Consider the following 26,233-nt stretch of genomic DNA (forward strand, 5'->3'; position numbering starts at 1 on the left):
GCTTTACCATCCAGTCCCCCCCAGGGTGCCATCAGAGATAAGGCTCCCCAGGGGCAGGCTGGAACCTCCTGGCCAGTGGAGCGCCCTGGAGCGGGAGCCAAGGGAGGTGGAGGAGATGGAGTGGCATGGTCCTGTTCTGCCTTGTAGCCCGGGAGGTGGCAAGGGCAGCCCAGGTGGTGCCAGGGGGAGGGAGCACCCCACTGCGGTGGGTGGTTTATGGCTCTTCTCTCCCCCCTGCCTTGCTCTAGATTTGAAGAGCCCCAGCCCACCATGGCAGAGATGGAGGAGTTCCTGCCCCAGGGCCCTGACAAGAAGCAGACCCACTTCACGGATGTAAGTCCGGGCAGGAGAGTGGCTGGTGGGGTGACTGCAGCCTGGGCACCTCTTCACGCTGCTTGCCAAGAACCTGACCCTCAGGCAGGGCACAGACCCACTGCCCTTCACTGCAGAGTGGGGGCAGGACAGAGCAGGGGAGTGGGAGTCGGGAAATCCAGGTCCAGCACCCTGCCACCATGGGCTGTCCCCTGAGCTCATTCCCTGGGTCATAGAGAGAGCTGGAGAGATCGCCCGGGTTCTTTGGTTTCACCATAAACATCCAGTTTAGCGTGTGTGACCCATTTGCCCTCTGGTGGCTGGTCCTTCTAGAGGATAAAAGCCTACTACTGCTGCTCACAGCTTATGGAATTGTTCCCCTAGCCCAAGTGATCAGAGCTCTTGCATTTAGTGCTGGTGACCCCTGTGGGTGCGCGAGTGGACTTGTTACATGGACTTGATGGCTGCCCTCTTGGCCTGCTCCCCAGGTATTGAGCCAGGTGCCAGGCTGCCCTGCAGGGGCACAAGAGCAGGGCACCAACCCTAACCGGCTGTGAGTTCTACACTTAGATTTCACCAAGTGTGAATTCCTCAGGCACTAGAACAGGCTAACTCTGGAGTCACCAACCATCCCCTTGTGTCTATCCTGCCACCCAGGCAAGTCTGCCTTTGTGACAGAGGGTCCCTCGTGCCAAGGATCACAGCAATAGTCAGGTTGCTCCCAGTCCCAAGGGGCCCCTCACTAAGCCCAGGTCAATTGCACCTTAGACCATAGGCACCGACTGGAGCACCCACGGAAAAAAAATGGTGGGTGCTGAGCAGCCCCCCAGCAGCGCCTCCCGCCCACCAGTGGGCCCTGCCCATCAGCACCTCCCCCTGCCCTGCAGTGCCTCCCACCCGCTGCAATCAGCTGTTCCGTGGTGTACGGGAGGGATGGGGGAGAGGGGAGGAGCGAGGGTGGAGCATGCTCAGTGCAGGGGATGGGGAGGGGAGGGGCAGGAAGAGGCAGGGTGGGGGTGGGGGCAGGGGTGGAGCAAGGGGGTGCACCCCCTAGGACATTAGAAAGTTGGCGCCTGTGCCTTGGATCTCACCCATAGACAGCACTCATAGCCAGTCCTGAAATAAACTCTCCAGCGCAGTGATACTCCGAGTGAGGTTCGGGAGCCGCAAGTGGCTCTTTAACGTGGCTCTGTGGCTGTTCATAGCACATGATGTTAAAGCCCCGTGTGATTTCATTATTAACCAATCCAAGTTAGTAACCAATCCGGATGCTTGTACTGTGTTATTAACCGACTGTGGAATAGTTGGCCGTTCGTGCTGTGAGAATAGTGTGTTAGTCAATGAAACAAGGAATTCACGTGACTGGAGCTCTTTTGGGTCATGTTGCTCGCTAATTTGGCTTCTGAACGGCTGAGCTCGCAGTATCACGGCTCTATAGATGTATTGACTAGGAAAAGGAGAGAGGAGAGCTCTTTGGGAGGTTAAAGCGGCTAAACACAGACACACCCAAATGAATTCCAGTCTCATGTTTCACAAAGTAATAGAAGCTTCTCTGATAAGCAGGCTCTATCTGTCCTTTGCAGCTAACCCAGGCTAAGCACTGTGAATCTCTTGCTTACGCCCAGTAATCCTTGCCCCTCAGAGTCCAAGCAACATAAAAGATCCAGTTCCTCCTTGTCAGGGTTTTTTATTCCTCTCCCCCTCCCCACTTTCTGCTTCAAGATGCAAATTCAGCTGCTGGGAGGAATTCAGGAGTATGGCTCCTCTTGGGGGAGGGGGCAGCAATCAGAAATCTTTCCTCCTCTGATGCTCCACAAGGGTTCAGCTGGTGTCACTGGGCCTCCTTGGTTGGGCCAGAGCTGAGACCTCCCGTTCACACCCCATTCGCACTGGTTAATGCTTCTCTCCTGTCTGGTGGTTGCCAGTTTCAGAGCAAAGACTTCACTGTTACCCCCTAGCATGGGACAAAGGTATTATAAACCAGATTAATGACCACAGCGACACACAGCATTCCATCACGTCCAACCCCCTAAGCTCATTTGTATAACGCTAATACCAAGGTTAATAAGGCTAACGCCCAGGGAGTCAGGCTGGCTCCAGCTGTGTGCTTGTCATGGGTCAGTCGACACCTAGGGGCCTTGGCATGAGCTGGTCCCTGATGTGCCAGAATCGCAGCGGGGCCTTCTAGATCTAAGAGCAGGAGCGACTACAGCTGGAGTTGAAGAGCCAGGCTGTGGAAGTGGGGCTCTCTCGGAGGGGGACCCCTAAGGCCTGCTGCCCAGAGGGGTGCGGCAGCTTAGGGCAAGGAGGCAGGATATTGCGGAAGAGGGATTACAAGGGAAATAACAGCCCTTAGGAAGGAGGAATGTACCCTGGGCAGTGACGGAGGCGCTGGTACCAGTAACATGGTAGTAGCCCAGAGGATCTGCCAATGGGCCCAGTCCCCACATTTCCGCAGCCAGAGGGTTAGCTGGGGTGCTCGAAAGGCATTGCCCTGTGTGAGTGGCAGGTACTGGGGGACAGGGGACAGGTGGGTATTTCCAGCTGGGGACACGGGGGGCTTTGCCCAGCAGCAGCGTGTGACCCACTGTGTCCCATCTGTGCAGTTCGAAGGGAAGACCTCCTTTGGCATGTCCGTGTTCAACCTCAGCAACGCCATCATGGGCAGCGGCATTCTGGGGCTAGCCTACGCCATGGCCAACACTGGCATCCTCCTCTTCCTGTGAGTGAAGCTCTCCACATGCCTCGCGCTGGGGGGTCGGGTGCGGCTGGGGCCAGGGCGGGAGGGGCCTTGGCCCACACTTGGGGACTGAATCTGCTGTTAGGCCTGTGTGGGTGGGTACAGACCCAATGATGAGAATGGGGAAGTCTGGGGATGGATGGATGGAGGGAGGCTGGTGTGTGGGGATGGATGAATAGATAGAGGCGTGTGAGGGGCATGCGCACACTCAGCATTCGCACGCTGCGGGTGTTACACGTGCTGTTGGGGGGCCGACCCTGCCTGCGCTGTCCCGCAGCTTTGCGGCCGCGCTGGCTGACAGGAGCAGGGATGGGCAGAGGGCCCGTGGGTGGCTGGGCCCAGCTGGGATCCCAATGCCGCCAGTGATCCTGCTGGCACAATGGCTCTGGCTGCCCCGGAGCAATCAGCCAGACACGGGGGATTCCCCCTGGAGACAGACTCGGCAGGGGCCAGACATGTCTCTGCCTTAGGAGCTGCATTTGACACCCCTTGGCACGGCACAACTCAGCACGCTGTCTGCTCCACCACCCACTCTCGCCCCCCCACCCCCGGCAGGCCCCAGTTCCCCTCTCCCACATAGATCCGCCAAGGGCCAGTGATATGCAGCAACCCCCAGCTTGACCCATCCGACACCACATCTGACCTCGCCAGAGCCCCCAGGGTGGCCCGGGCGAGACCAGCTCATGGGTGAAGAGCAGCTGGTAGAGGCCGAAGCCGAGCGATGGTGCTGGTGAGCAGAGGAATCATGCTGGAGACTCTGGGCCACAAGGGAGTCTCCCCCCAGCGCTGAGCGAGGAGCAATCAGAGGGCCGGCCCAGCACCCTGGGGTGCCCAGATAGCCGCTAAGGGCTGTGTAGCTCTGCTGGCTGCTCTGCCCAGCTGCCCCAGCTGCACAGGTCGCCCAATCAGCAGCCGCCTGGTTCTCTGTGGGGCTGAGGAGCTGCTTGGCGGCTGGCAGTGGTGGGTGAAGGGGGCTACTGCCTGACATCCTCTGCTTCCCACTTCCTTGTTAGGCTGCGGCCTTAATGAGGAGCTGGTGGATCCGCCCTCCCATTCCCCACTGGTGGGAGCAGCGGGGCCGCCGGCAGCTGTGGACTTTCCCCCAGGTCGTTGCTTGTTGTGGCACTGCTCACAACTATTCAAACAAAGCAGCGAGGGCAGCCAAGGCCGGGCTTCCAAGAAGCCGATTTTCCATTGACCGAGAGAGGCGGGAGGTCCCTGCATCCAGGGAGGGGAAATGACCCCGGAGGGCAGCTTTCCAGGGCGCCTCCTGCCATTCCGCGGGGCTGCAGGGCACTCCCTGAGACCCAACCCCCTTGCGCCAGGCGCTGTACACACCGATAGCCAGAATCGGCATCGGCCCCAAGGAGCAGGCCACCTAAATGGACAAGGGCCTTAGCTCCGTTGTGCGGATGGGGAACTGAGACCCCAATCCACATCCTTCCACTGCTCGGTGCCTCCAAGCACCACCTGCCCCCAGTGTCCCAGCCCCCCGCAACCCAGTGGGCAGTGGCCAGTGGGCCCCAGAAGCCTTTCAACAGCTGGCGTCGCTCTGTGAGGCCCCTCAGAAGAATCCCCCGATGCCGGCCCCGGGGCAGCTGTCACCCACAGGGTCACGTACCAGGCAGAGGAGGAAGGCCTGCCTAGCTCAGCTCCTGGCATGGTAATAAAACTCCGGACTGTGTGACCGGAGAGATTAGCGCTGCTGCTTGCCTTGGATGGCACTGGGAACAAATAGCAACGAGGCCACCCAACCAGCCGGGCACTGGGCCACTGTGCGCTAGGCAACGGGGTGACCTGGGCTCACCACCCCGCCAGCTTCCGGCAGGGGTGGTGTCTGTGGGTCACGAGGAGCTGGTGCTCATCTTGGTCACGTGTCCCTGAAAGCAGCACCCTGTCCATCCCGTGCCCTCCGCATGGACGCAGCATCATCTTCCTTGTGGCCAGTGCCAGGCTCCAGTACAGGGGGAGGAGAAGAGTGGAAGTGAGTGCCAGCTGGGCAGGATGGGAACAAATGGCTGGGGGTGATGGGGATGCAGGGCCGCCCAGAGGATTCAGGGGGTCTGGGATCTTCGGCGGCGGGGGTCCTTCTGCTCCGGGTCTTCAGGGCAGACATGGAGCGGAAGGACCCCCCCACGGTCGAATTGCTGTCAAAGACCCGGAATAGAAGAAGCGGTGGCGGGTCCTTCACTCCGGGTGTGTTCAGCGGCACTGAAGGACCCGCCACCGAAAACTCTCGTGGGGGCCCCTGAAAACTCTTGAGGGGGCCACTGCGGGGCCCGGGGCCCGGGGCAAATTGCCCCACTTGCCCCCCCGGGTGGCTCTGTGGGGATGGAGACCTGGGGGGCACCGATTGGGCAGGATGCGTATGGGTGGTGGGGGGCACTGGCTGGGCATGGCTGGGTGGGGACCACTGGCTGGGCCGGATGGATATGGGCAGTGGGGGAAGGGTACCATCTAGCTAGCTATCATGTGCCTGTCACGATGGTATCTGGTCTGCAGCAAGCTCTCCTGTCCTGTCTGTGGGGTTGGCGCTGTGGAGGGAGTTCCTTTGCAGGCGGGATGACACCCGAGGTCGGCTGCTTTCATGGGCTCCGGTGCTGGGGTGGGTTAGTGCGGACACACCAAACCACAGTCCTGAACGCCCTGGCTGGGTGGCTGAGCCTTGAACCAACTCAGCCCTGAGGACAGCCCGCTCCAGAGCCCAGCAGGCACCTACTCCTAGGACAATTCTGCTGCTTCCTCACACACTCAGGTAGGACTCGGGTGAGGCCCAGCTCCACAGCGGTTGGCCCTTCCCAGAGCCCCCAGCCTGAGCCCCCGCCAAAGCCTCCTGGGTTTGCGCTTAGAACAACCACAGATGCTCCGTTGCTCACGAAACCTTCGGAGGCGCCTTGGGAGACAAGTCCTGCTTTGCCCTCCTCTTCCGCATGTGCCTCAGTGCTTGCAGCACAGCAGAGTTGATCGGCCCCCGGATTCCTCCACCTGTGAAAACAAGCAAAATTTCAGGGGAGATTCCAAAACCACTGGAAATTTTCCAAGAAATGAAATTCTGGAAACCCTGGTTCGGGGGCCATCTGTCACGGAGTCCCCGGGCGATGCTCTGGAACTGCTCCCTACGAAGCCAGGCAGGACTCTGGGGAAGTCGCCTTTCTGTGAGCAGCCTGTCTGCAGGACACACAGCTCACACGGCTTCCACCTTCCTGGGTCTGACCACCGAGCACTCAGCATCCTCTGCCCCTCCGTGCGCTTCCCACAGCAAGTCCGCCCAGGCAGGCTCTTGGGGAACCCGGAGGGTCCTGCACCCTAACTTCGCAGTCAGACTCTCAGCCAGTGAGTAAAACAGAGGTTTATTAGATGACAGGAACATGGTCTAACACAGAGCTTGTAGGTGCAGAGAACAGGACCCCTCAGCTGGGTCCATTTTGGGGGGCAGTGAGCCAGACAACCACGTCTGCACTTCACTCCATGTCCCAGCCAGAGGCAAACTGAAACCCCCCTCCAGCCCCTCCTCCTCTGGGCTTTGTTCCTTTCCTGGGCCAGGAGGTCACCTGATCCCTTTGTTCTCCAACCCTTTAGCTCTCACCTTGCAGGGGAGAAGGGCCCAGGCCATCAGTTGCCAGGAAACAGGGTGTTGGCCATTCTCTGTGTCCAGGCCCCTGCACACACCTGCCCTCTAGGGCTCTGCAATGATCAAACACCCTTATCCCACTCCCTAGATACTTAAGAACTGCATAGGGAAACAGATGCACCCCCACACTATTCAGAGGAAATATTAAGAACAGTCCCACTTCGTCACACCATCGAAATGTTCCAATCTCCATTGCAACCTTTGAGAAATGGGGTTCGTTCTAGTTTTGCTAGAAAATGAAGTATAGTTCCAAACAAAGTGGTGTTTCACAATGAAAAATCAACAGTCCCATTCAGAGCTTTTTAACTGTTTTTTTTTTTAAACCAGTTTTTTTCTAAGTGAAATTTCATCCAAACCGCTATGATTTCACAGGAAATGTCAGTTTATCAAAACGGTATTTCCCCCAAGGAAAAATGTTTTGATGGAAGTTTTCCAGCAGGCTCATCCCACAAGCTCTGGGGAGTGGTGCAGTGCCATAATCTCCCCTTGAGATATGGGGAAACTGAGGCACAGAGCAGGCCAGAGACTCAACTACAGTGGCCCAGCCAGTTGATGCGAGAGCTGGGAATAGACCCAAAATCTTTGCTACGCGCACTGATCCGCACCTGTTCCCAGTTGCTTTTATCCAGTAATGGTGCAGCCTAGTGGATTGAGCCTTGAGCTGGGAGCCTAGACACCTAGATCCCAGCTGCACCAATGACCTTCGGTGAGTCACTTTCCCTCCATGTGCCTCACTTTACATGAAGTTAATGCTCATGGCTTTCTCTTTGGGGTGAGGACCATGCCTGCATGTGCTTGTACAGTGCCTGGCGCAGCGGGGTCTTAGCCCTGATTGGGCCACTATAGAAAGGAGCTGCAGGGGGTTGGAGTGGATCCATGACTGTTTGCATCCCGCTCAGCCAAAAGAATAGAATTTGCGCGCTCGGTTTCACTTCCTGGTTCCCATTCACAAGTTCCAGGCTGCTACAGTGGGGAAAATCCATCTCCTAAAACACATGGGGGCAACTTGCCTGACCCCGCAGCCCATTTCTGCTGGCTTCAGAGGGGTCACGCCTGATTTATCCTGGGGTATGTATGCAAGACACAAACCTGTTTCTAGCCCCATGAGTTTTCTAGCCACCACACTTTAACAAAACCAGCATTCAGGACTCCCTGGTGGTGATCTGTGCTGTGAAACGACTGAGGCCGTGTCCGGGTTGCTGATTAGCTACGCAACATGGCAAGACACGTGCCCTCAGCTCTCCGCATCACAGCAGAACTCAGGTGGATGTTGGAGAGCCGGGGGGGCGGGGGTTCCCTTTACTGATAGGAAAGTGTTTTTACACCTGAGTAAAACCAGGACAAACAAATCCAGAGACAAACCTCCAGCTGATGGCACTGATCCGCACTGCCTGGTTCCCCCCAGCTGTGAACCCGCCCTGAGATTCTGGGGGTAGCAGGAGAGAAAAGAAAATCTTCTTCCCTAAGAGACAGCTGGGGAAAAGCCCATTCAAATGCAAGCAACGCTGGCAGGCGCCTTGTTACCTAGCGGGACTAATGACAATGGATCTGAGCGGAAAGTAAAAGGGCATTAATTAGCCAGGACCCGATCCTGTTCTTGGAGCCACACACCAGGCTGGGTGAGAAGCTGTGAAAAGGTGGTCAGGAGGATCGGCTTATGACATTGTATGTAAGTCACTCAGGTGCTGTGCCTTGGTTTCCCCATTTGTACGGGGGGGGGGGGGAATGGCACTGCCCTACTCCAGGCAGGGAGGCTGCGAGGCTGAATACCCAACAGAGCATGAGGGTCTCAGATGCTGTGGCTGTGGAGGGTCAATCAGAACCAAAAACCCAGAGCTGTATTTCGGGCCCCAGTCCTATGATGTCTGGCTGCAGTTGAAATGCCCCATCCCACTACCAGGCTGCCCTGGTTCCTGTTACACGTGTCAGCGTGTCCATGCTGCAGACAGGGAAACAGAGGCAGACAGGGGTGGGTGACTCGCCTGCCATCACACAATAGGCCAGAACCAGGAATAGGACCCTGGTGTCCTGTCCCTCCGCCCACTGTCTCCTGTTTTAAACTCAACCTGTCCTGTGCTTTGGGGCCAGACCAGGTGAGAGCTGCCTGGTGTCCTGGGTCTGGAGTGCAGATGAGCGCTCCACTCTGGCTCTTCCTTCCGCGCGGGGAGCAGCTCTCTCAGGCATCGGCGCATCAGACGGCGCCTTGTTTTCAGTGCGCCCTGGCCGGAGGCTGGTTTGCTAGCTCCATTCTCAGACACAGCTGCCAGCAGCCCCCAGGCACGTGGGACACCATCGAACTCCTACGACACAAGGCAGAGCCAGAGCCAGCCTTCTGCATCGCCTCTGCGACATCCTCTGCTCAGCGGGTTCCAGCCAATTACAGCGTAGGGGCTTTGCTCAGTCCCCACGGCCTGAACGATCTCACTTTGGAAGCCAGAGCCAGCCCTGGTCCTCGCCGCTCTCCCACCACCAAGTATGCAGAGCCCCAAGGGGAGGCTGACGCCATGTGGCATGACATGGCAAAGTGACACTTTGTCCAGGGTGATCTCGGGGGTTCCTGGGCATCACGATGCCCTCGTCCTGGCGCAGGTGTGGATGGTTTGGGTCCCTTTTGTCCAGTGCACCCAGGTGACACAGCTGTACCGAGAGCTGGGCAAGTCCTCGTGTGGATAGGACAGCAGGATTCTTTGGGCGTGGATCCATCCAGCTCGGGGTGTCCTAACCTCCCCGTGGCTCCAATCTCATTCCAGAACAGCTGTGTCCAGCAATGGCTCTGTGGCAGTGGGGGATCCATGGCCCCCTCCGGCTCCTCTGGAAAAGCTCCAGGTCCCTGGCTGGCCAGAGGGAACCAAAGGCCCTTCCAAAGCAAACACGGCAGGCTGCGATTTGAAATGACCATAAACAGGAGGAGAGGGGCTGGGCAGGCCACATGCCTGGGAACATGTAAATAGCTCTGGGGGTAATGACATCTCCAAGAACAGTGCCGAGGAACAGGGCCCCCAGGCCGTCCCAAACCCCGGAGCGCCCCCAGACAGTCATGTCTATCTTCTGCCGCCAAGCATCAGAGTGCCTGGGTGCCTTCCCTGTACCCCTGACGGGGTCAGAGCTCTGCTCGTGGGTGGGCTGTAGGCTTGATTGGGGGAGGTTAGATTGTTACGAATTCACTGCAATGGGGTTGTCTTAGTTGATTTGTTTCCGGCTGATTTTAATTGTTGTTTTCCTAGGTGGGTGGCTGATTGGTTGTTTGAGGAACTGTGTGAGTGGGTGAGCTGTTGGTTGAGTAGGTGGGTGGGTGTTTGTTTGGGTAGGTGGGTGGTTGATTGGCTGGGTGAGTGAGCGGCTGGGTGGCTGTTTCTTTGAGTGGGTGAATGATTGATTGGTTGGCTGGATGGGTAGTCGGTTGGTTGTTTGGCTGGGTGAGTGTTTGGCTAGGTGGCTGGCTGGGGTTTGTTGTGGAGCAAAGTTGTGAGTGTAGCTCCTATGGTGGAAGGGCCTTTTCAAAGAGGTTGGAGATGTTTCCTAAAGCCAGTTCGGCTCTGGGCTCGCTCTGGAAGTTTGCCCAGCAGCTGGACACTCCCCCTCCGCCACGATCCGGGGGGAGGGATAGGGATGCGAGGGGAGGGATAGCTCAGTGGTTTGAGCATTGGCCTGCTAAACCCAGGGTTGTGAGTTCAATCCTTGAGGGGGCCATTTGGGATCTGGGGCAAAAATTGGGGATTGGTCCTGCTTTGAGCAGGGGATTGGACTAGATGACCTCCTGAGGTCCCCTCCAACCCTGATATTCTATGATTCTATGATCCAGGACGCTTCGCCTATCCTCTCCACGCTTCACCCTCCTCCCCTCCCCTGGGCTCTGTCGCCTCGAGGAGCCCAGCTGACCCCAGGGCTCACAGATGGAGATTTGGCCTTTGGGTTGGCTGGGGCTCACTCTGCTCCTTGCTGGGAAGGTGTGGCCCAAGGCCACAGACTGGCATCAGAAGTGACTGGCAGCCAGTGGCAGGCGGGGGTGCAACAGCACCCACTGCCCTCTGGCCTCCAGATACACCCCAGGACGGGCATCAGGAGAGCGGGGAGCGGGGGCCCGTGGGATGAGCTAGAGGTGTGTTTCATTGACTGGGGAGAGACCGCTCCTAACAAACACCCAGCCCTTAACTCTTGGCTGGGTTCCACAAGGTTAATGGGTTTTCTAAGCCCCCACCCCCCATTATGCCACGGCAGCTGACAGGCAGCAGCTCCTCCGCTCTCCGCCCAGCACCACAAGCAGGGGGGACCCCGAGACGCGGATCGCACAGGTTGCGGTGCAGCTGGAGCCCTGCCGTGGGGCGGAGAGAGGGGCCAGGTGGAGCCTGCACTGAACCCAGTGGGTTTTCCCCAGGGGCCAGCAGGGCCCTTTGGCTGGTGAATCCTCCCAGTTCCCCTGTATCAGTAACACGCTCACAATCTCTGCTGCAGAAGGGTAAACAGGGGCACAGAGGGGCTTGGGATCCAAAGGTAATGGGAGTGCCAGGACTCCACTCCTTGGAGAATCTGGCCCTCAGAGACACTCCCGGGCCACGCGGTACGTCAGCGCCTGTGACCCCTGGGGCTCTGGCCTGCCAGCCCTGAGCTTTCCGTCCCAGTAGCTCCCAGCCCGATGCAACCTCCTAGGGCTCTGCTCTCGACTCACTCATCTCCCGTCTCATTCCAGCTTCCTCCTGACCACAGTGGCCTTGCTGTCCAGCTACTCCATCCACCTGCTGCTGAAGTCCTCTGGGATTGTGGGTAAGACCCCAGCCAGGGAGGATGGGGGGGTCATCTCCAGGCCCAGCTTTCCCATTTGTGCCAGGTTCCCAATCCCCACACTTGTCACTTTGCACCCCCAGCTCAGGGTGGACTGAGGCTGACTGACCGCCTGCAGCCGGAGGGGAATGGCCTTTGCATGGCCAGGTAACCACACTGCCGTATGCTCCCTGTGTGCTAGGTGCCAGGCGGGGGCAGTGCGGGCAGGTGTTTGCCCCACTTGTGGGGTTTTGCTTTAAGCCTGGAGGTTGCAGACGGATTGTCCCCGCAGCAAGTCCCAGCACCCTGTCACTGCAGCCCACGTCAATGGGGCTGTGCGTCGGGCGAGATTACGCCCTGGGGGCCAGGGGCCAATACACCAGATGGGGGTGCTCAGCTCTCAGCCTAGGGGGCCAAGGGGCTAGAGCATCGTGCGGGGGATGCAGTCGTCTCCCAGTCCCCTAGTGCAGCAGCTATGGGGGCTCCATTCAGGGGAGGGGTCGTGTCGCAGGACTGGGTGGCCTGGGGTACTATGAGGGGGACGGTTCATATCTTGAGGCTGAGTGTACCTGGATGCCGAGGGGGGAGAGGTCGTGTAGTGAAGCTGGGGGAGGGGTCATGTGTCAGGGCCGGGAAACCTGGGGTGCTCTGGGGGGGAGGGGTTGTGTCTCGGGGCTGGCAGAGCTCCCTGCCCCCACCCCACTGCTAGCCCAGGGCTGAGGGCACCATGCTGGGGCTGGCATTCCTGGGTGCTGCTCCCTGCTGGTGTTGCCCTGGTGCGTGGCCCCTGTGGCTGCTCTCACCCTCTGATCATCCCCCCTGCAGGGATACGTGCGTATGAGCAGCTGGGCTACAGGGCCTTCGGCACGCCAGGGAAGCTGGCCGCGGCCACCGCTATCACGCTGCAGAACATCGGAGGTAGGAGGGAAATGGGCAGATTCCCTGTCCCATACAGCTTGGAGCCACAGCTGGCACCCTGGGGCACCCACAGTGGGCTCACCTAGCTGGGGCACCCACAGGTGCTCACCCAGCCAGGGCACCATCTGGCACCCCCAGGCCCAGCTAGGGGGTCGCCTAGGCTTCCCCACTGGGGTAGCTGTGGGGAGTGCCTGGCAGGGTTGCAGCTGGGAGGGCGACGTCTGCTGGGCACCAGTAATGTGGCCATGCTGGGGCTGCCCTGCGGCCCCTCTGCTCTCTACAGCCATGTCCAGCTACCTGTACATTGTGAAGTCCGAGGTGCCGCTGGTGATCCAGACCTTCCTCAACCTGGAGGAGAAGAGCACGTGAGTCCCTGTGTGCCTGTCTCCCCTCTCCCCCAGCCGGCCACAGACCCCTGGCCCCATGCTGGTGCCCAAAACAGCTGGGCCCTGTGTGTGGCCACACGTTGGCCATGCTCCAGCCAGCACTGGGGGTCAATGTCATGTCTAGAGGCCCCTCGGAGAGCTCGAGAGGGGAGCAGGGGCCCAGTGTGGGTGACCATAAGCCCCCCAGCTCCAGTGGGTGGAAGGGGGATGGGCCCAGTGGGAGGAGGGGGAAGGGGCAGCCAAATCCGCAGCACCCAAGCCCCCCAGCCAGGGATCCCCAACCAGGGCGTCTCCCCAGTGCAGAGAGCCCAGGCACCACATGGCCCGGGGGGGCATCAAGTGCCTCTGCCAGCCCCTGCTCCCTGGCTCCAAATAGAAGGGGATCCCTAGCAGGGCTGGGCCCAGTACCCACCCCTCGTTCCCAGGGCCAGGTTCAGTGCCCCAGCCAGCGGTAGAAGGGACGTCCTGAGGGCCCCTCGGAGAGCTCAGGTGGTAAGAAGGGGCCCAGCAGGGGCAGGAGTGACCCGAGGCCAGCGGCTTGAGCCAGCTGGGGGTGCAGGGAAGGGACACTGCTTAGGGGAAGACCGCAGTGTGGGGGGGTTGAGTTGCAGATGCTAGTCACCACTTGCAGCCAACCCCAGCTGGGCTGGACCCAGCCCCACTTCACGGGAGCCAGAGAGGGGCTTTTGCATGGGGAAACAGCCAGCCCAGGACACAGCATGACTCCTGCTATCCCAGTCCTGGGCTCTCCCCACAGCTCTGGGTGCCCCTCACTCCCGACCCGCAGCCCCTGCTAGCCCTGCTCCCGGGTGGTGCTTGTCTGGGGACTGGTGCACTTTAGGGGTCAGATGGAGCGAAAGCTGATCTGCCCCGTGATCTGCGCTAAATCTGACACACGACCTCTGAGGGAGAATGTTCCATGTGACTCCAGCCGCCTCCTCTTATCCGTTGGTCTGTCTCCTGCCCCCGGCCCTGCCCTTCTGCCTCCCCGGGCTGATCTCCTCCCCACCGTGAGGCAGGCCAGCGCTATTAGCCCCCTTTCCCGGTTGGAGAAACTGAGGCACGGCATGACACCCCTCTGCAAAACCAGCTTGCCCAGGGGATCCCAGCTTGGGACTTTCACCCAGAGGACACCTGAGCCTCCTGGTGATTGGTTTGTACCAGGCTGTGTCTGCGCCCTCCTGTCACGCTCGCAGCTCCCTTCTCTCTGCCCTGCTAGCCTGGCTCTGTCTCTCACACTCCTTCTTCGGTGCATTTCCTCTCTCCCTACTTCCTGCCTGTACCTCTCTCCTCTAGGCCTCTGCCCCCTGTCTGATCTCTGGCTTCCCCCAGGCTCAGCTGTGCCTCACGTCCTGTGGCGGCCGGGCAGATCTGGCCTCCAGCCTGTCACAGGGATTTAGCCGTATTTAGTAACTTCTATTTTAGCTTGATGCCAGAGCTGAATAAGCCTTTGGTGTCGGATTAAACCAGTGGGAATGTCCAATCCCTGCTTCCTCTTCCTGTGGGCAGAGCCAGCCCCCTGCTGGGCACACGCCTTCCCCGGGGTGTGACTCTCCATGTGGCACCGGGCCGGGGCAGCTGGCACTTCCGGGCACCAAGGGGTTAACGCGGCAGCTGGCGAGGTCGTTGCGCGTGTCACTACCACTCCAACATCCATGTCGGGTGCCAGAGCCTGTCTCCCAGTGCCTCTATCGGTTCATCCGGCTTCCCACAGGCCGGCAGAGGCACTCCATGCCCGGCACCCACGAGGCCAAAGGATGGGTCACTCCTGGCACCCTGAGCCCATCTCTCCCCTGGAAGTTAAGTGGAGACCGGCCGAACCGGAGCCGCCCAGGCCCTGAACTCTGGGTGTTTGGATCTAGATTCTTGCACAGGCACAGCATAGCGAGCGCACTGTTGGGCCTGGCAGCCACTTGCAGGCCCGATCCTGGCACTAGTCAATGCTCAGACTCCGTTCCAAACAGCTCCACGTGCGCCCAAGGACCATGCCCCACCGTCCCGCATTAGCACAAATCCCAGCATCACAGTGCTGCTTGCTCAGGGAAGGAATGGACCTGGGGGTTCTAGCCAGGGATCACTGGCTGGGGAACTCCCCACTATTTGATGTGAATGGTATCAGAGCCTGGCACTGTGAGCTCGGCTCACTGCAGTGACGAAATGCTGGATTCTGCTCTGAGCCTGGGGTGGGGCATGAGTGGCACGTCTCCTGGTGCACCAAGGGAGAGGAGAGATGAGATCCAGGCCCATGAGTCAAACTACCCACGGTGGGCGCTGCAAACCGTTCCCATGGCAACGCTGTCCCCACAACCATCGCTAGCCCTGCAAGTGGACCCAGCACTGCACTACAGTCCCCCCAGCATGGGTGCCCATCACCACAGGCCTCAGGCCTAGTTTTCAGCCCGTGGGAGAAGCCATGGGCGAGGACAACAGGAGGTTGCTCGTTCCCCACACATTCCTAGGGATCTTCTTCTGGTTTCCCCAGTGGGGCCCTGACCCAATTCCCAGGGACCGTCCTGAGCTGGAGGACCCCGAGCCAGAGACAGTCAGGTCCCATGGAGGAGCCTGGAGCCCCATCGGGGTGGGGATTAGCTGCCCATGGGGGTGAGCAAGGGGGAGCCGCAGGACAGGTCATCTAGTCCAGGCCAGGTGGATGCCCGGAGCCACAGTGGTCACTGGCACAGTCTCCGCAGAGCTGGCTCAGTGCGGCCAGGCTGAGCGCCAGGGCACGTTAAAGGTCCCAGTGTTCCCTGCACAGAATGAGCTCTGTCTCTGGCCCAGCCGGGCTCTGGCCACATCCGAGCGGGGTGGGGGAGGCAGATGTGGCTTGAGGCAGAGTACTCCCATGTGGCCACGCAGGGTTTGGCCATGTGTCTGGGCAGGGGCAGGCAGCCAGGGGCATTGCAGTTCCGGCGGGCAGCCCAGCACTCCTTCCAGAGGGCAGGGAGATGGGATAGCAGGGGGCTGCGGGTTGGGATTGAGTGGCACTGGCAGAGCTGGGGGGACCTTACACCACATTGACTTGCTCAGTTTTCCCATTCCTGGATATTAAATTGCTTAACACATGCGTTAGCTGCCCACCCCATGTGCCCATTGTGGGGGATGCTCAGGAGCAGGCAGGGTTAACCCATAACTGCCCCCCACATGGGCTCTGCTGATGCCAGGGCCTCTTGGGGAGACTTGGGACCCATGAGTTGCACTCTTAGAGTGAGTGGGTGGGAGGAGAGGGGCAGAGGGAGACTCTCCAGGCAGCAGGGCTGCAGCAGGCCCCCCAGCTGGTGCAGGGGAGGGGGCAGCTGATGGGCACAGAGAAGGAGCCAGCTGGGGTGGGGGTTGGCACAGCACGGCGGGGTCGGGCATCCAGAATCAGTCCCGGCTAGTCCTTCCCACTGAGGCAGAGGGGTTGCTAGCCCAGGCTGGGGGTGGGTATTGACCGAGGCGCCGGTGTCAGCCCCAGGGCCCCCGGCGCTGCAGGGCCTGACCCGGCCTCTTGTCTCGCAGGGACTGGTACCTGAACGGGAACTACCTGGTGATCCTCATCTCCATCACCATCATCCTGCCCCTGGCCCTGATGAAGCAGCTCGGTGAGTCACCTGCTCAGGGCCAGGTCGGGGCTGGCAGCTGTGGGGAAAAGCGTGGGGGGGGTGGGGTGCGGGGTACCCGAGAGAGGGGCCCGTCGTGCATTGTAGGTGCCCGCCCCACCCCCAGCTCTGCTGCATGGACGGATGGGCAGCACATCCCCACCCACCCCTGGCACAGCGGGACAGGCAAACGCCATGTGGGGCGAGCGGGTGGGGAGTTGAGGGGAGCTGGGATCAGAGCTGGGATGCAGCGAGGGCTGGGAGCCAGGCTGCTTCGGGCTGAGGGCGGGGCAGGAAGCGGGGAAGCGAATCTTAGGGGGGAAGGAAGGGAGATAGCAGGGAGGGGAAGTGTTTGGAGGGCAGGACCAGCCTGTGACTGGAGGAGGGAAGCGACAAGGGGCCAGTGGGGTCTGTCTCTCGCTGGGGTTGGGTGGGCGCCAGGTATCTGTGCCACCGCCCTCCATGCCGCCCCTTGCCCCACCAGGGCTCATGCCCCCACCCCACACATACACCATGCGCCTCACCCCTTGGAGCCCCATCCCCATATGCGTCTGGGCCAAGGGCAGAGTCCAGCTAGGGGACTGGAGGCAGCAGCTCGGGAAGAGTCTGATGCCCATGGCTGGTAAGTGGGGTAGCTGGTGCCCATAGCTGGATCTCTGCCCATCGCTCCCAAAGCAGACTGAGCCCTGAGGCTCCGCGCCCCAGACCTCTTGGTGCCAACCCCATGAGGGCCAAAGATGATGAGCTGGGACACACCCAGCTCTGCTCGCGCCCACCCCCTGCTCTCCTCTCTCCCCAGGCTACCTGGGCTACGCCAGCGGGTTCTCCCTCAGCTGCATGGTCTTCTTCCTCATCTCGGTGAGTCTGCCAGGGCCCTGGGGAGCACCAGTTCCCCCGAGAAGGGCCAGCAGGCCGGACGTGCCTAGCCCCTGCCGTGCTGCGGGAACAGCAGCGCCTGCTCTCTCGAGGGGCACACGCCCTGACCTGGGCATGGCTGGAGCTTCCCCTGCGTATCTCATGCGGCCACTGAGCTGCTCCGGATTCCAGCTCCCTGGGACTCCCTGGAGGTTCGGGGGGAAGCCCCACGATTGCCCCCCCCCACGGGGTTATCCCTCTGTACAAGGACCTGGGATGTGGGGACTGGCCCTGACTGACGGGGGGGCACTTTTTCCTGAGCCATTCGGGCTGGCTCACACCTTGCTCCTCATCCTGGGTGGCCTGGCCGGAGCTCGGGATGCTGCTGCTGCTGGGGAGGGATCGGGAGCACAGGGGCCACACGAAGGGCCTGACTCTGAGTGATGGGCTCTGCAGGCTGAGGTGGGAGATAGGGGGCTCAGTGCATGAGGAGCCTGGTGTGATCTCAGCCCTGGCATGAGGAGCTGCACACCTGTCATGCGGGCGCTGAGTGCCACGCCTCTGTCTGGTGGGGGGGGGGCCGGCTGCGGCTACACGTGGGCAGAGAGCAGCCGCTCTCCCCTCACCAGGGTCCCTGGGGCAGCTGCACGGCCTGCCAGCTCTGGGGAGCTGGGTTTAAAGCTGGCGTAGCTCCCTGGTGAAATGTGCCTTTTCTAGCGGCCAAATGGCTCCATTCTGCAATAGCTGAAACACTGCAAACTCCACTTTGGAGGGGCCCTGGCCTGGCGTAGGAGGGGGCTGCGGGTCAGGAGTGAGGAGGACAAGCAGAGCTTGGAGGAGCCCAGGGCTGGGAGCCCAGAACCCTCTGTTCCCGTTGGCCCTGTGCTGGGGGTTGCTAGTGACTCCAGCAGAGGTAGGACAGGGCCTGGTGGCTCAGCGCTCGCTCCCGCGGCTGCCCAGGGCTCCAGACACCAGCTGGGGACTCTAGGTCTCTGCTCTGGGCTGCGGAGAAGGGATGGGACCTGCTGGGCTTGTCATGGCTGCTCGTGGCCCCAGACAGGGACCCTGGCCTGGCAAGGGACTGGTTTATTTCTGGTTGAAGAAGCCTAGGCCCGGGTGGAGGGGTGGGCGAGCGGCTGCCGGAGAGCGCTGAGCTTTCAGGGACAGCAGAACACACGGAGAGGTTCATGCCCGCGCACAAAGGCCCACACACCCATGGCCGCGCACAAAGGCACACGGAGAGGCACACACAACGCGCCAGATATGAGAATTCTCTGCCCATCACCAAACCCTGCTGTGACGTCAGGCCCTGGAAGGGCCGAGCGGTTACAAAGACTTTGTGGGGTTTCCGTTGCTCGTCTCGCAGGCAGGTGGGTTTGGCTCCAGTGCCCACAATCTGAGACCGGTGCCCCCAGTTCAAGGCGGGAGCAGGGGTTTCCGGCAGGGCAGAGAAGGACCCTGAGGGTTGGACCAGGAAGGCCTGGCTGGGTCAGTCAGTGATGCAGGGGGATGGGCCGCTCTCCCCTGCCCCTTTATTTCCCCCTCATGCTTGGGCAGCACCCGTCTCCTTCGCAGCCTTTCCTCCCAGGTTCAGAGTTGGGGCTGAGCCACTGTGGGGCCGTGGGCGACACTGGCAGGGCCGGGCCCTGACCAGGTTTTCCGCCCCATCCCTGCCCAGGTCATCTACAAGAAGTTCCAGATCCCCTGCCCCCTCCCTGAGCAGGATGGCAATGGCACACGCAACCTCAGCAACGCCCAGGGCAGCACCAGCGACTATCAGAATGGCTACCCGGTCCTCCAGCCAGCTGCTGCCGGGGCCGCCTGCTCTGCCAGCCTCTTCACACTCAACTCCCAGGTACCACCCGCGCCAGGTCACACCGCAGGCCAGCCAGGATCCCATTGGAGCCCTGCTCTGGGTGCGGGTGTGTCCCGGGAATGCTATGGCCATGCCCCAGCCCTGCCACTGACCCTGCTGCCATCTGGCCAAGCCCAAGGACCACTAACCATGCCTCAAGCCCCCAAAATGGCAGGACTGGCTCCCAAGCCGTGAGACTTCACAAAATCCCCTGGCTTTTCCCTTCGCCTCGGGGCATCTGTGCCATCAGGTTGTGCTTGGGCCACTTTTCCTCTGGACCCAGAGATGCTCTTTATTTAAAATGCGCACTGAGCTTCTCCCCGGCTCATGTTCCTCCAGGAGCTGGGGCTTGGTGGGACCCAAACTCAACTGGTGGGAGCCGGCAGTTCTGCACTGGAGGTTGTGAGCCCGGCACCCTCCCCTGGGCCCTCTTGGCCACTCCACTCCCATCCTCCCCATTCATCCCACCACTGGGTCATGCCCAGCTGCAGGGACCCAGGCCAGGGGCGCTGGGCATCTGGGGTGCTCTGGGTAGCTCTTTGTAGCCGGTGCCCTGCACCGTTATCCATCAGCCCTGCCCCACTGACCCTTGGTGTGTCCTGCAGACAGCCTACACCATCCCCATCATGGCGTTTGCCTTCGTGTGCCACCCCGAGGTGCTGCCCATCTACACGGAGCTGAAGGAGTGAGTCCTGGGGGGCCGGGATGTGGTGGGGCAAAGGCGGAGAAGGAGGCGGCCCCGGGACCCTGCCCCATTGCTCCCTAGAGGAGCCTGAGCTAGTGTCGCTCAGCCCTGGGGGGGTAGCTCCGTGGTAAGCACAGGGGCGACTCCAGGTATATGTCAACGTGGCAAGGATCCATGCCCAGATGGGCCCCCACCCCTTATGGCTGGACCATTTACCCCAGCCAGGGGCCCCATTGCTGCCCTGGGACTCCCAGATCTGGGTTCTGCTCCAGCGGGTTCTGGTGCCACCCCTGCCTCATTGCCCAGAGCGACTTGCCCTCTGACTTGTGGCACCTGGAGCCCAGGCACGGGGCCACGTGGGGCACTCCCAGACGTTCTGGGGACCCTTGATCCATGCCAGCTCTGCAGCTCACGCCCTCACCTTGCCGGCCTCATGGCTGACAGGCCCACGTGGGGCAGGGACCACCCACCATTCGCCTGCCCCTTTCTACAGCAGGGCCAGTAGTGGGAGTAGCTCCTGCCTCCCGTCCTGTCTCTGTGTCAGGCTGGCACCCTCTCCTGGCACCGGAGAGCCCTGCTTTCAATGAGGGTGGCTACTCGGACAGCTGAGATGCCCGCAGGACACAGCCTGCAAGGAGCCCTCTGACGCTTGGTACTCCAGGGGTAGGGAGGGCGATGGGGTGCTGCTCCCCAGCCAAGCCTGCTGGGGCCCATCCGTTCTGGGCTGCCAGGCACCAGCTGGCGCCACGGGGTTTGCCCCAGAAACGTGCCTCTCCCTCGCCAGTGCCAAGCAAGAGGGACCCAGCTTAGCAGCCTGGAAAGGCCTCAGGACTGAGAGCTTGGCTCCGCGGCCGGAGCAGGGTGAGCCCAGCCCACGCGGGTGGCGGCTGCTGGCAGCCGGCGAGTCTAACCCTGCCTGCTGTGGGCATCCCGCAGCCCCTCCAAGAAGAAGATGCAGGGCATCTCGAACATCTCCATCGCCGTCATGTATGTCATGTACTTCCTGGCTGCCCTCTTTGGCTACCTCACATTCTACGGTGAGTGCCCACCACCACCCCACCCCCCCGGCAAGACGATCCCCGCTCCCCCCCCCCCATCACTAGCCCCAGAGGGACCCAGCCGGCACCTGCCAAAACTGGGTTACTGGCTCCATTGGCTGCCTGGGAGCCATGTGGCTCATGCAATGGGGAAGCCCTCTCCTGCCAAGGTTCTCCCAGACCCAGCCATGGCAGGAGCCATGGGACTCATGGCTATGGGGCTGCCCTCTCCCGCCCAGGTACCACCAGACCCAGCCATGGCAGGAGCCATGGGGCTCATGGTATGGGGCAGCCGTCTCCTGCCCAGGTACCTCCAGACCCAGCTGTGGCGGGGCCCCTCCAGTGCAATCCACCCAGCGAAGTCATGTTGCTGGGCTCCAAGTCTCTAGGGCTGACCGGTGCCGCTGTCACGCACCAACCCAATGCCTCTCCAGGCCATTGCAGAGCCATGTTGGCTGGTTTCCCCATGGGACAAGTCTCCCCGTGGGCCAGCGGGATGAGCGGGGCTCGCCCTGGGTGAGACTGAAACAGGTTGTGTCCTGCAGGCCGGGTGGAGTCGGAGCTGCTGCACACCTACAGCTACGTGGACCCCTTCGACGTGCTGATTCTGTGCGTGCGTGTGGCAGTGCTGACCGCCGTGACGCTGACCGTGCCCATCGTCCTATTCCCAGTAGGTGATGCCACCCGCCAGCCGCAGGGGTGGGTGAGGGGACAGGGCCTTTCCCCCACCATCAGAGGTTCTGGCTCCCTGTGCAGTGCCCCACACTGGGGAACACTGGCGCCATGGTCTCAGGCCCCTCACGGCTTCAGTTGGCACAGGCTGGCCGCTTGTGGGTAGTGCCAGCAGAGGCTGGATGGGCCTTGGCAACTGAGGGCAGCCCAGTGTGGAGCCCTGGCACCGCGTGGTCCTTGTCGGGCCTGGGGTTTCTCTGGCTGGGCCTGGCCCTGCATGGGCCGTGGTGAGCACGGGAGGGACACGACAGCAGCAGGAAATGGATGTTTATACAAACTGCAGGAAGGGAGTTATGGGGGCCAGCCAGGGACTGGGGCGAGAGGGGCCCAGGGACCACAGTGATGGGCACCATACCACAGGTTGGCCCTCGCGGGTGTGGGGCAAGTGGGGCCCAGAGGCCATGGTGATGGGCACCATACTACAGGGAGTCCATGGCGGGTGTGGTGGGCCCAGAGCAGACTGGGCTCTGGAAAGGGAACTGGCTGTGGGCCCAACGCTGGGAATGCAATCTGACCCTCTCCCCACTAGGTGCGCCGCGCCATCCAGCAGATGCTCTTCCAAGGCAAGGACTTCAGTTGGGTCCGTCACACGGCGATCGCTGTGGTCCTGCTGAGCACCATCAACCTGCTGGTCATCTTTGCCCCCTCCATCCTCGGCATCTTCGGCCTGATTGGTGAGTCCTGGCGCGTACTGCCTGAGCCACCCCCACGGCGCTGCAGGGAGCCCGGCACTGCAGGGAGCCCAGCACTCCCCACACTGGCACCCTGTAGGCTGGGAAATAGTGTCTGGTCTGTCGTACCAGATTCCCAGCCCCCCGGCCCGTGAAATCCACTGCTCCTCCCCAGCAGAAGGGTAGTCTCCCATGCACACTGCCCCCTGCTGGCCTGCCTCAGCCCTGGGCTGCAGGGACCTGTACAAACACGGCTCGGCCACACAAGGGAAGGAGTGCCGGTGGGGAAACTGAGGCACTGAGCGTCCTTTGCCTAAGGCCACAGAGTGAGTCAGTAGCAGTTCTGGGATCGGACCCCAGTGGTGAGGGAGTTCAGTCTCCACAGCCTGCTACAGGGGAGGCAGCATTGCCTACTGGTTAGGGCTGGCCTAGCAATCTGGGCAACCTCAGCTAGGTCATATCCCCTCTCTGTGCTTCAGTGTCCCCTCCCAGCCTGGGGCTGTCTGCTCCATTCCCTGCTCAGCCCACGATCTCTGCCCCACAGTACTATCAGTACAGCATTGGTCCCTGCTTCAACTGAGCTCCCCCAACTCCTCTCAGGAGTGGCCCAGACAGACAAAAGGCCCCCCTCCCTTTGCTACTCCCCTCTGATCATTGTAACCACAGGATTTAAATGCGGCACCAGCTGCTCTCTCTTGTCCCTGGACTCTGGAGTCCCGGCTTGTCCACTGTGTTAGCTCAAAGCCCAGGGCTCAAGGCTGAAGCCTGGGGGCTTCTCTTTGTTTGCAGTTTGGGTGTTTTTTTAATTCCTGTTCTGCCTCTGCACTCATCATGCCAGATCTGTTCCTAGTATCGGGGGTAGCCGTGTTAGTCTGTATCCACAAAACCGATGAGGAGTCCGGTGGCACCTTAAAAACTAACAGATTTATTTGGGCATAAGCTTTCATGGGTAAAAAACCCACTTCTTTGGACTCCTCATTAGATCTGTTCCTGGGATCCCTGGCTGGCCACAGGGCAAGGCTGGCACCTGGGGATTGTGCCAGGGTGGCTAGTCCCACTGTTTCCAAGGATGCCAATAGAGGGGGGAGGTTTGGATCTAGCCAGGTGTGGGGCTTGGCTTGGGGTCAGGTGGTTGTGGGGGGCTGGGAGCTGCTGGCTGCTCCCCCGCGCCTCAGTACCCATTCTCTCCTGATGTTCTCCAGGTGCCACGTCAGCCCCCTGCCTCATCTTCATCTTCCCGGCCATCTTCTACATTCGCATCGTACCCAAGGACAAGGAGCCCCCGAAGTCCACCCCCAAGATCCTGGTACATCCTCTTCAGCCAAGCTGACTGTTGGGGGGAATCGTGCCGCTAATGGGCACTGCATGGGGATGATTTAGTTGGGGATTGGTCCTGCTTTGAGCAGGGGGTTGGACTAGATGACCTCCTGAGGTCCCTTCCAGCCCTGATATTCTAGGATTCTATGCAGAGGGTGGCCCTGGGCCAGCATTGACTCTGCTTTTGGGGCCCCCTCCAGAGGTCTCCCGCCCAACTCTCAGGGGTGCTTGGTGCTGACCCCCACACTGAGAGGCCATAGGACCAGCAGGGCAATCGGCACAGCTGAGGTCATGCCTCCCTGCCAGTGTGTTTCAAATCAGTCACCTAACATTAATAGCTATCAATATTCTGAAAACAATGGCCTTAATTTCCAGAGTCCTCCCCTCTGTGTGTATGGGGGGGCACAATTTTAGGGGGAACCACAAATCCCTTGCACTTTGCAGAGGGTTGGCTCTCACTTTAGAAGCAAGGAGGCGCATTTATAGCATGGGAGGCTCCTCAGATGTCACGAGGATACAACCCACGAGTCCTGAATCTGAGACCATCACCACTAACCACTAGATCCCACTCCCCTCCCACAGCCAGGGATAGAACCTAAGTTCCCTCTAAGCTGCACAGCTGTGCATCAGGCTATTAAGGGCCACGCAGGCACGCAGCGGGGAGAGGCACCTCTCATCTGGCCCCGGACTGCTGTGGCAAGAGAGGGCTGGGGGGAGTCGAGTCCTCTCTCCCCAGGGCAGCCTGCACCCCAACCTCCTCATCCCCAGCCCCATCCCAGAGCCCGCACCCCCAGCCGGAGCCCTCACGCCCCCACACATACCAACCCTCTGCCCCAACTCTGAGCCCCATCCCAAACCCCTCATGCCCAGCCCCACCCCAGAGCCTGCACCCCCAGCCAGAGCCCTCACCCCCTGCAATCCAACCCCCTGCCCCAGCGCTGAGCCCCCTCCCACACTCTGAACCCCTCTGCCCCAACCCGCCACACATCACCTCCAAATATGCACATAACAACATTCATTCCACACATGGACGTAAAAAACATAGAGGGACCATTGGATAGAACACAGGAGTCCTGAATCTCAGCCACACCACCACCACTAAGCCACACTCCCTCCCAGAGCTGGGGATAGAACCTAGGAATCCTGGCGCCTAACCCCGGCTCTAACCACTGGACCTCGGGAGGAAAGGGCCTGCAGAAGAAAGGGAGATAGTTATAACAATTAAGTTTGGGCCGGGGGGGAGGGGATGAGCTGTGTGTCTGAGGGGCATGGGTGGGTGTGGTCAGGTGCAGAGCTGTGTGTCTGAAGGTTACAGGGGGCGATGTCAGGGGTGGAGCTGTGTGTTTGGGGATGCAGGTGGGTGGTGTCGAGGGTGGAGCTGTGCATCTGAGGGGCATGGTTGGGGCGGAGTTGTGTTTCTGAGGGGCACAGTCGGGTGGGGTTGAGGTCAGAGCTGTGTGTCTGGGGAGAGTGGGTGGGTGAGCTTGGGGGCAGAGCTGTGTGTCTGGGGAGCGCGGGTGGGCAGGGTTGGGGCGGAGCTGTGTGTCTGAGGGGCACGGGTGGGTGAGGTTGGGGGCGGAGCTGTGTGTCTGGGGAGAGCGGGTGGGTGAGCTTGGGGGCGGAGCTGTGTGTCTGGTGAGAGCGGGTGGGTGAGGTTGGGGCGGAGCTGTGGGTCTGGGGAGAGCGGGTGGGTGATGTTGGGGGTGGAGCTGTGTGTCTGGAGAGCGCGGGTGGGTGATGTTGGGGCGGAGCTGTGTGTCTGGGGAGAGCGGGTGGGTGAGGTTGGGGCGGAGCTGTGGGTCTGGGGAGAGTGGGTGGGTGAGGTTGGGGGCGGAGCTGTGTGTCTGGAGAGCGCGGGTGGGTGATGTTGGGGCGGAGCTGTGGGTCTGGGGAGAGCGGGTGGGTGATGTTGGGGGCGGAGCTGTGGGTCTGGGGAGCGCGTGTGGGTGAGGTTGGGGGTGGAGCTGTGTGTCTGGGGAGCGCGGGTGGGTGAGTTTAGGGGCAGAGCTGTGTGTCTGGTGAGAGCGGGTGGGTGAGGTGGGGGTGGAGCTGTGTGTCTGGGGAGCGCGGGTGGGTGAGCTTGGGGGCAGAGCTGTGTGTCTGGGGAGCGCGGGTGGGTGATGTTGGGGCGGAGCTGTGTGTCTGGGGAGAGCGGGTGGGTGAGGTTGGGGGTGGAGCTGTGTGTCTGGGGAGCGCGGGTGGGTGACATTGGGGCGGAGCTGTGTGTCTGGGGAGAGCAGGTGGGTGTGCTTGGGGGTGGAGCTGTGTGTCTGGGGAGCGCGGGTGGGTGATGTTGGGGCGGAGCTGTGTGTCTGGGGAGAGCGGGTGGGTGAGGTTGGGGTGGAGCTGTGTGTCTGGGAAGCACAGGTGGGTGAGGTTGGGGGTGGAGCTGTGTATCTGGGGAGAGCGGGTGGGTGAGGTTGGGGGCGGAGCTGTGTGTCTGGGGAGCGCGGGTGGGTGACATTGGGGCGGAGCTGTGTGTCTGGGGAGAGCGGGTGGGTGAGGTTGGGGGCGGAGCTGTGTGTCTGAGGGGCACGGGTGGGTGAGGTTGGGGGTGGAGCTGTGTGTCTGGGGAGCGCGGGTGGGTGACATTGGGGCGGAGCTGTGTGTCTGGAGAGCGCGGGTGGGTGATGTTGGGGCGGAGCTGTGGGTCTGGGGAGCGCGGGTGGGTGAGGTTGGGGCAGAGCTGTGTGTCTGGAGAGCGCGGGTGGGTGATGTTGGGGCGGAGCTGTGGGTCTGGGGAGCGCGGGTGGGTGAG

General features: G+C 61.1%; 1 protein-coding gene across 3 annotated transcripts in view; it reads left to right on the forward strand.

Annotated features, from left to right (window-relative positions):
• SLC38A3 (solute carrier family 38 member 3) overlaps positions 1-26,233 on the forward strand; it is a 70,128-nt gene that overhangs the window by 39,464 nt on the left and 4,431 nt on the right. Inside the window, exons 3-15 of one of the 3 annotated variants that reach the window (XM_073352598.1) lie at positions 249-333; positions 2,919-3,034; positions 11,371-11,444; positions 12,267-12,359; positions 12,643-12,724; positions 16,244-16,326; positions 17,123-17,181; positions 18,857-19,033; positions 19,639-19,718; positions 20,655-20,755; positions 21,301-21,425; positions 22,017-22,161; positions 23,361-23,464. In XM_073352598.1, coding sequence (XP_073208699.1) covers positions 249-333; positions 2,919-3,034; positions 11,371-11,444; positions 12,267-12,359; positions 12,643-12,724; positions 16,244-16,326; positions 17,123-17,181; positions 18,857-19,033; positions 19,639-19,718; positions 20,655-20,755; positions 21,301-21,425; positions 22,017-22,161; positions 23,361-23,464 — 1,324 coding nt within the window. Of the gene's footprint in view, positions 1-248; positions 334-2,918; positions 3,035-11,370; positions 11,445-12,266; positions 12,360-12,642; positions 12,725-16,243; positions 16,327-17,122; positions 17,182-18,856; positions 19,034-19,638; positions 19,719-20,502; positions 20,756-21,300; positions 21,426-22,016; positions 22,162-23,360; positions 23,465-26,233 lie in introns of those variants that run through there. The other 2 variants (XR_012159893.1, XM_073352600.1) reach the window with 2 other exon arrangements.

Source organism: Lepidochelys kempii, chromosome 7 (genome assembly GCF_965140285.1).
Source record: "Lepidochelys kempii isolate rLepKem1 chromosome 7, rLepKem1.hap1, whole genome shotgun sequence".
NCBI lineage: Eukaryota > Metazoa > Chordata > Testudines > Cheloniidae > Lepidochelys > Lepidochelys kempii.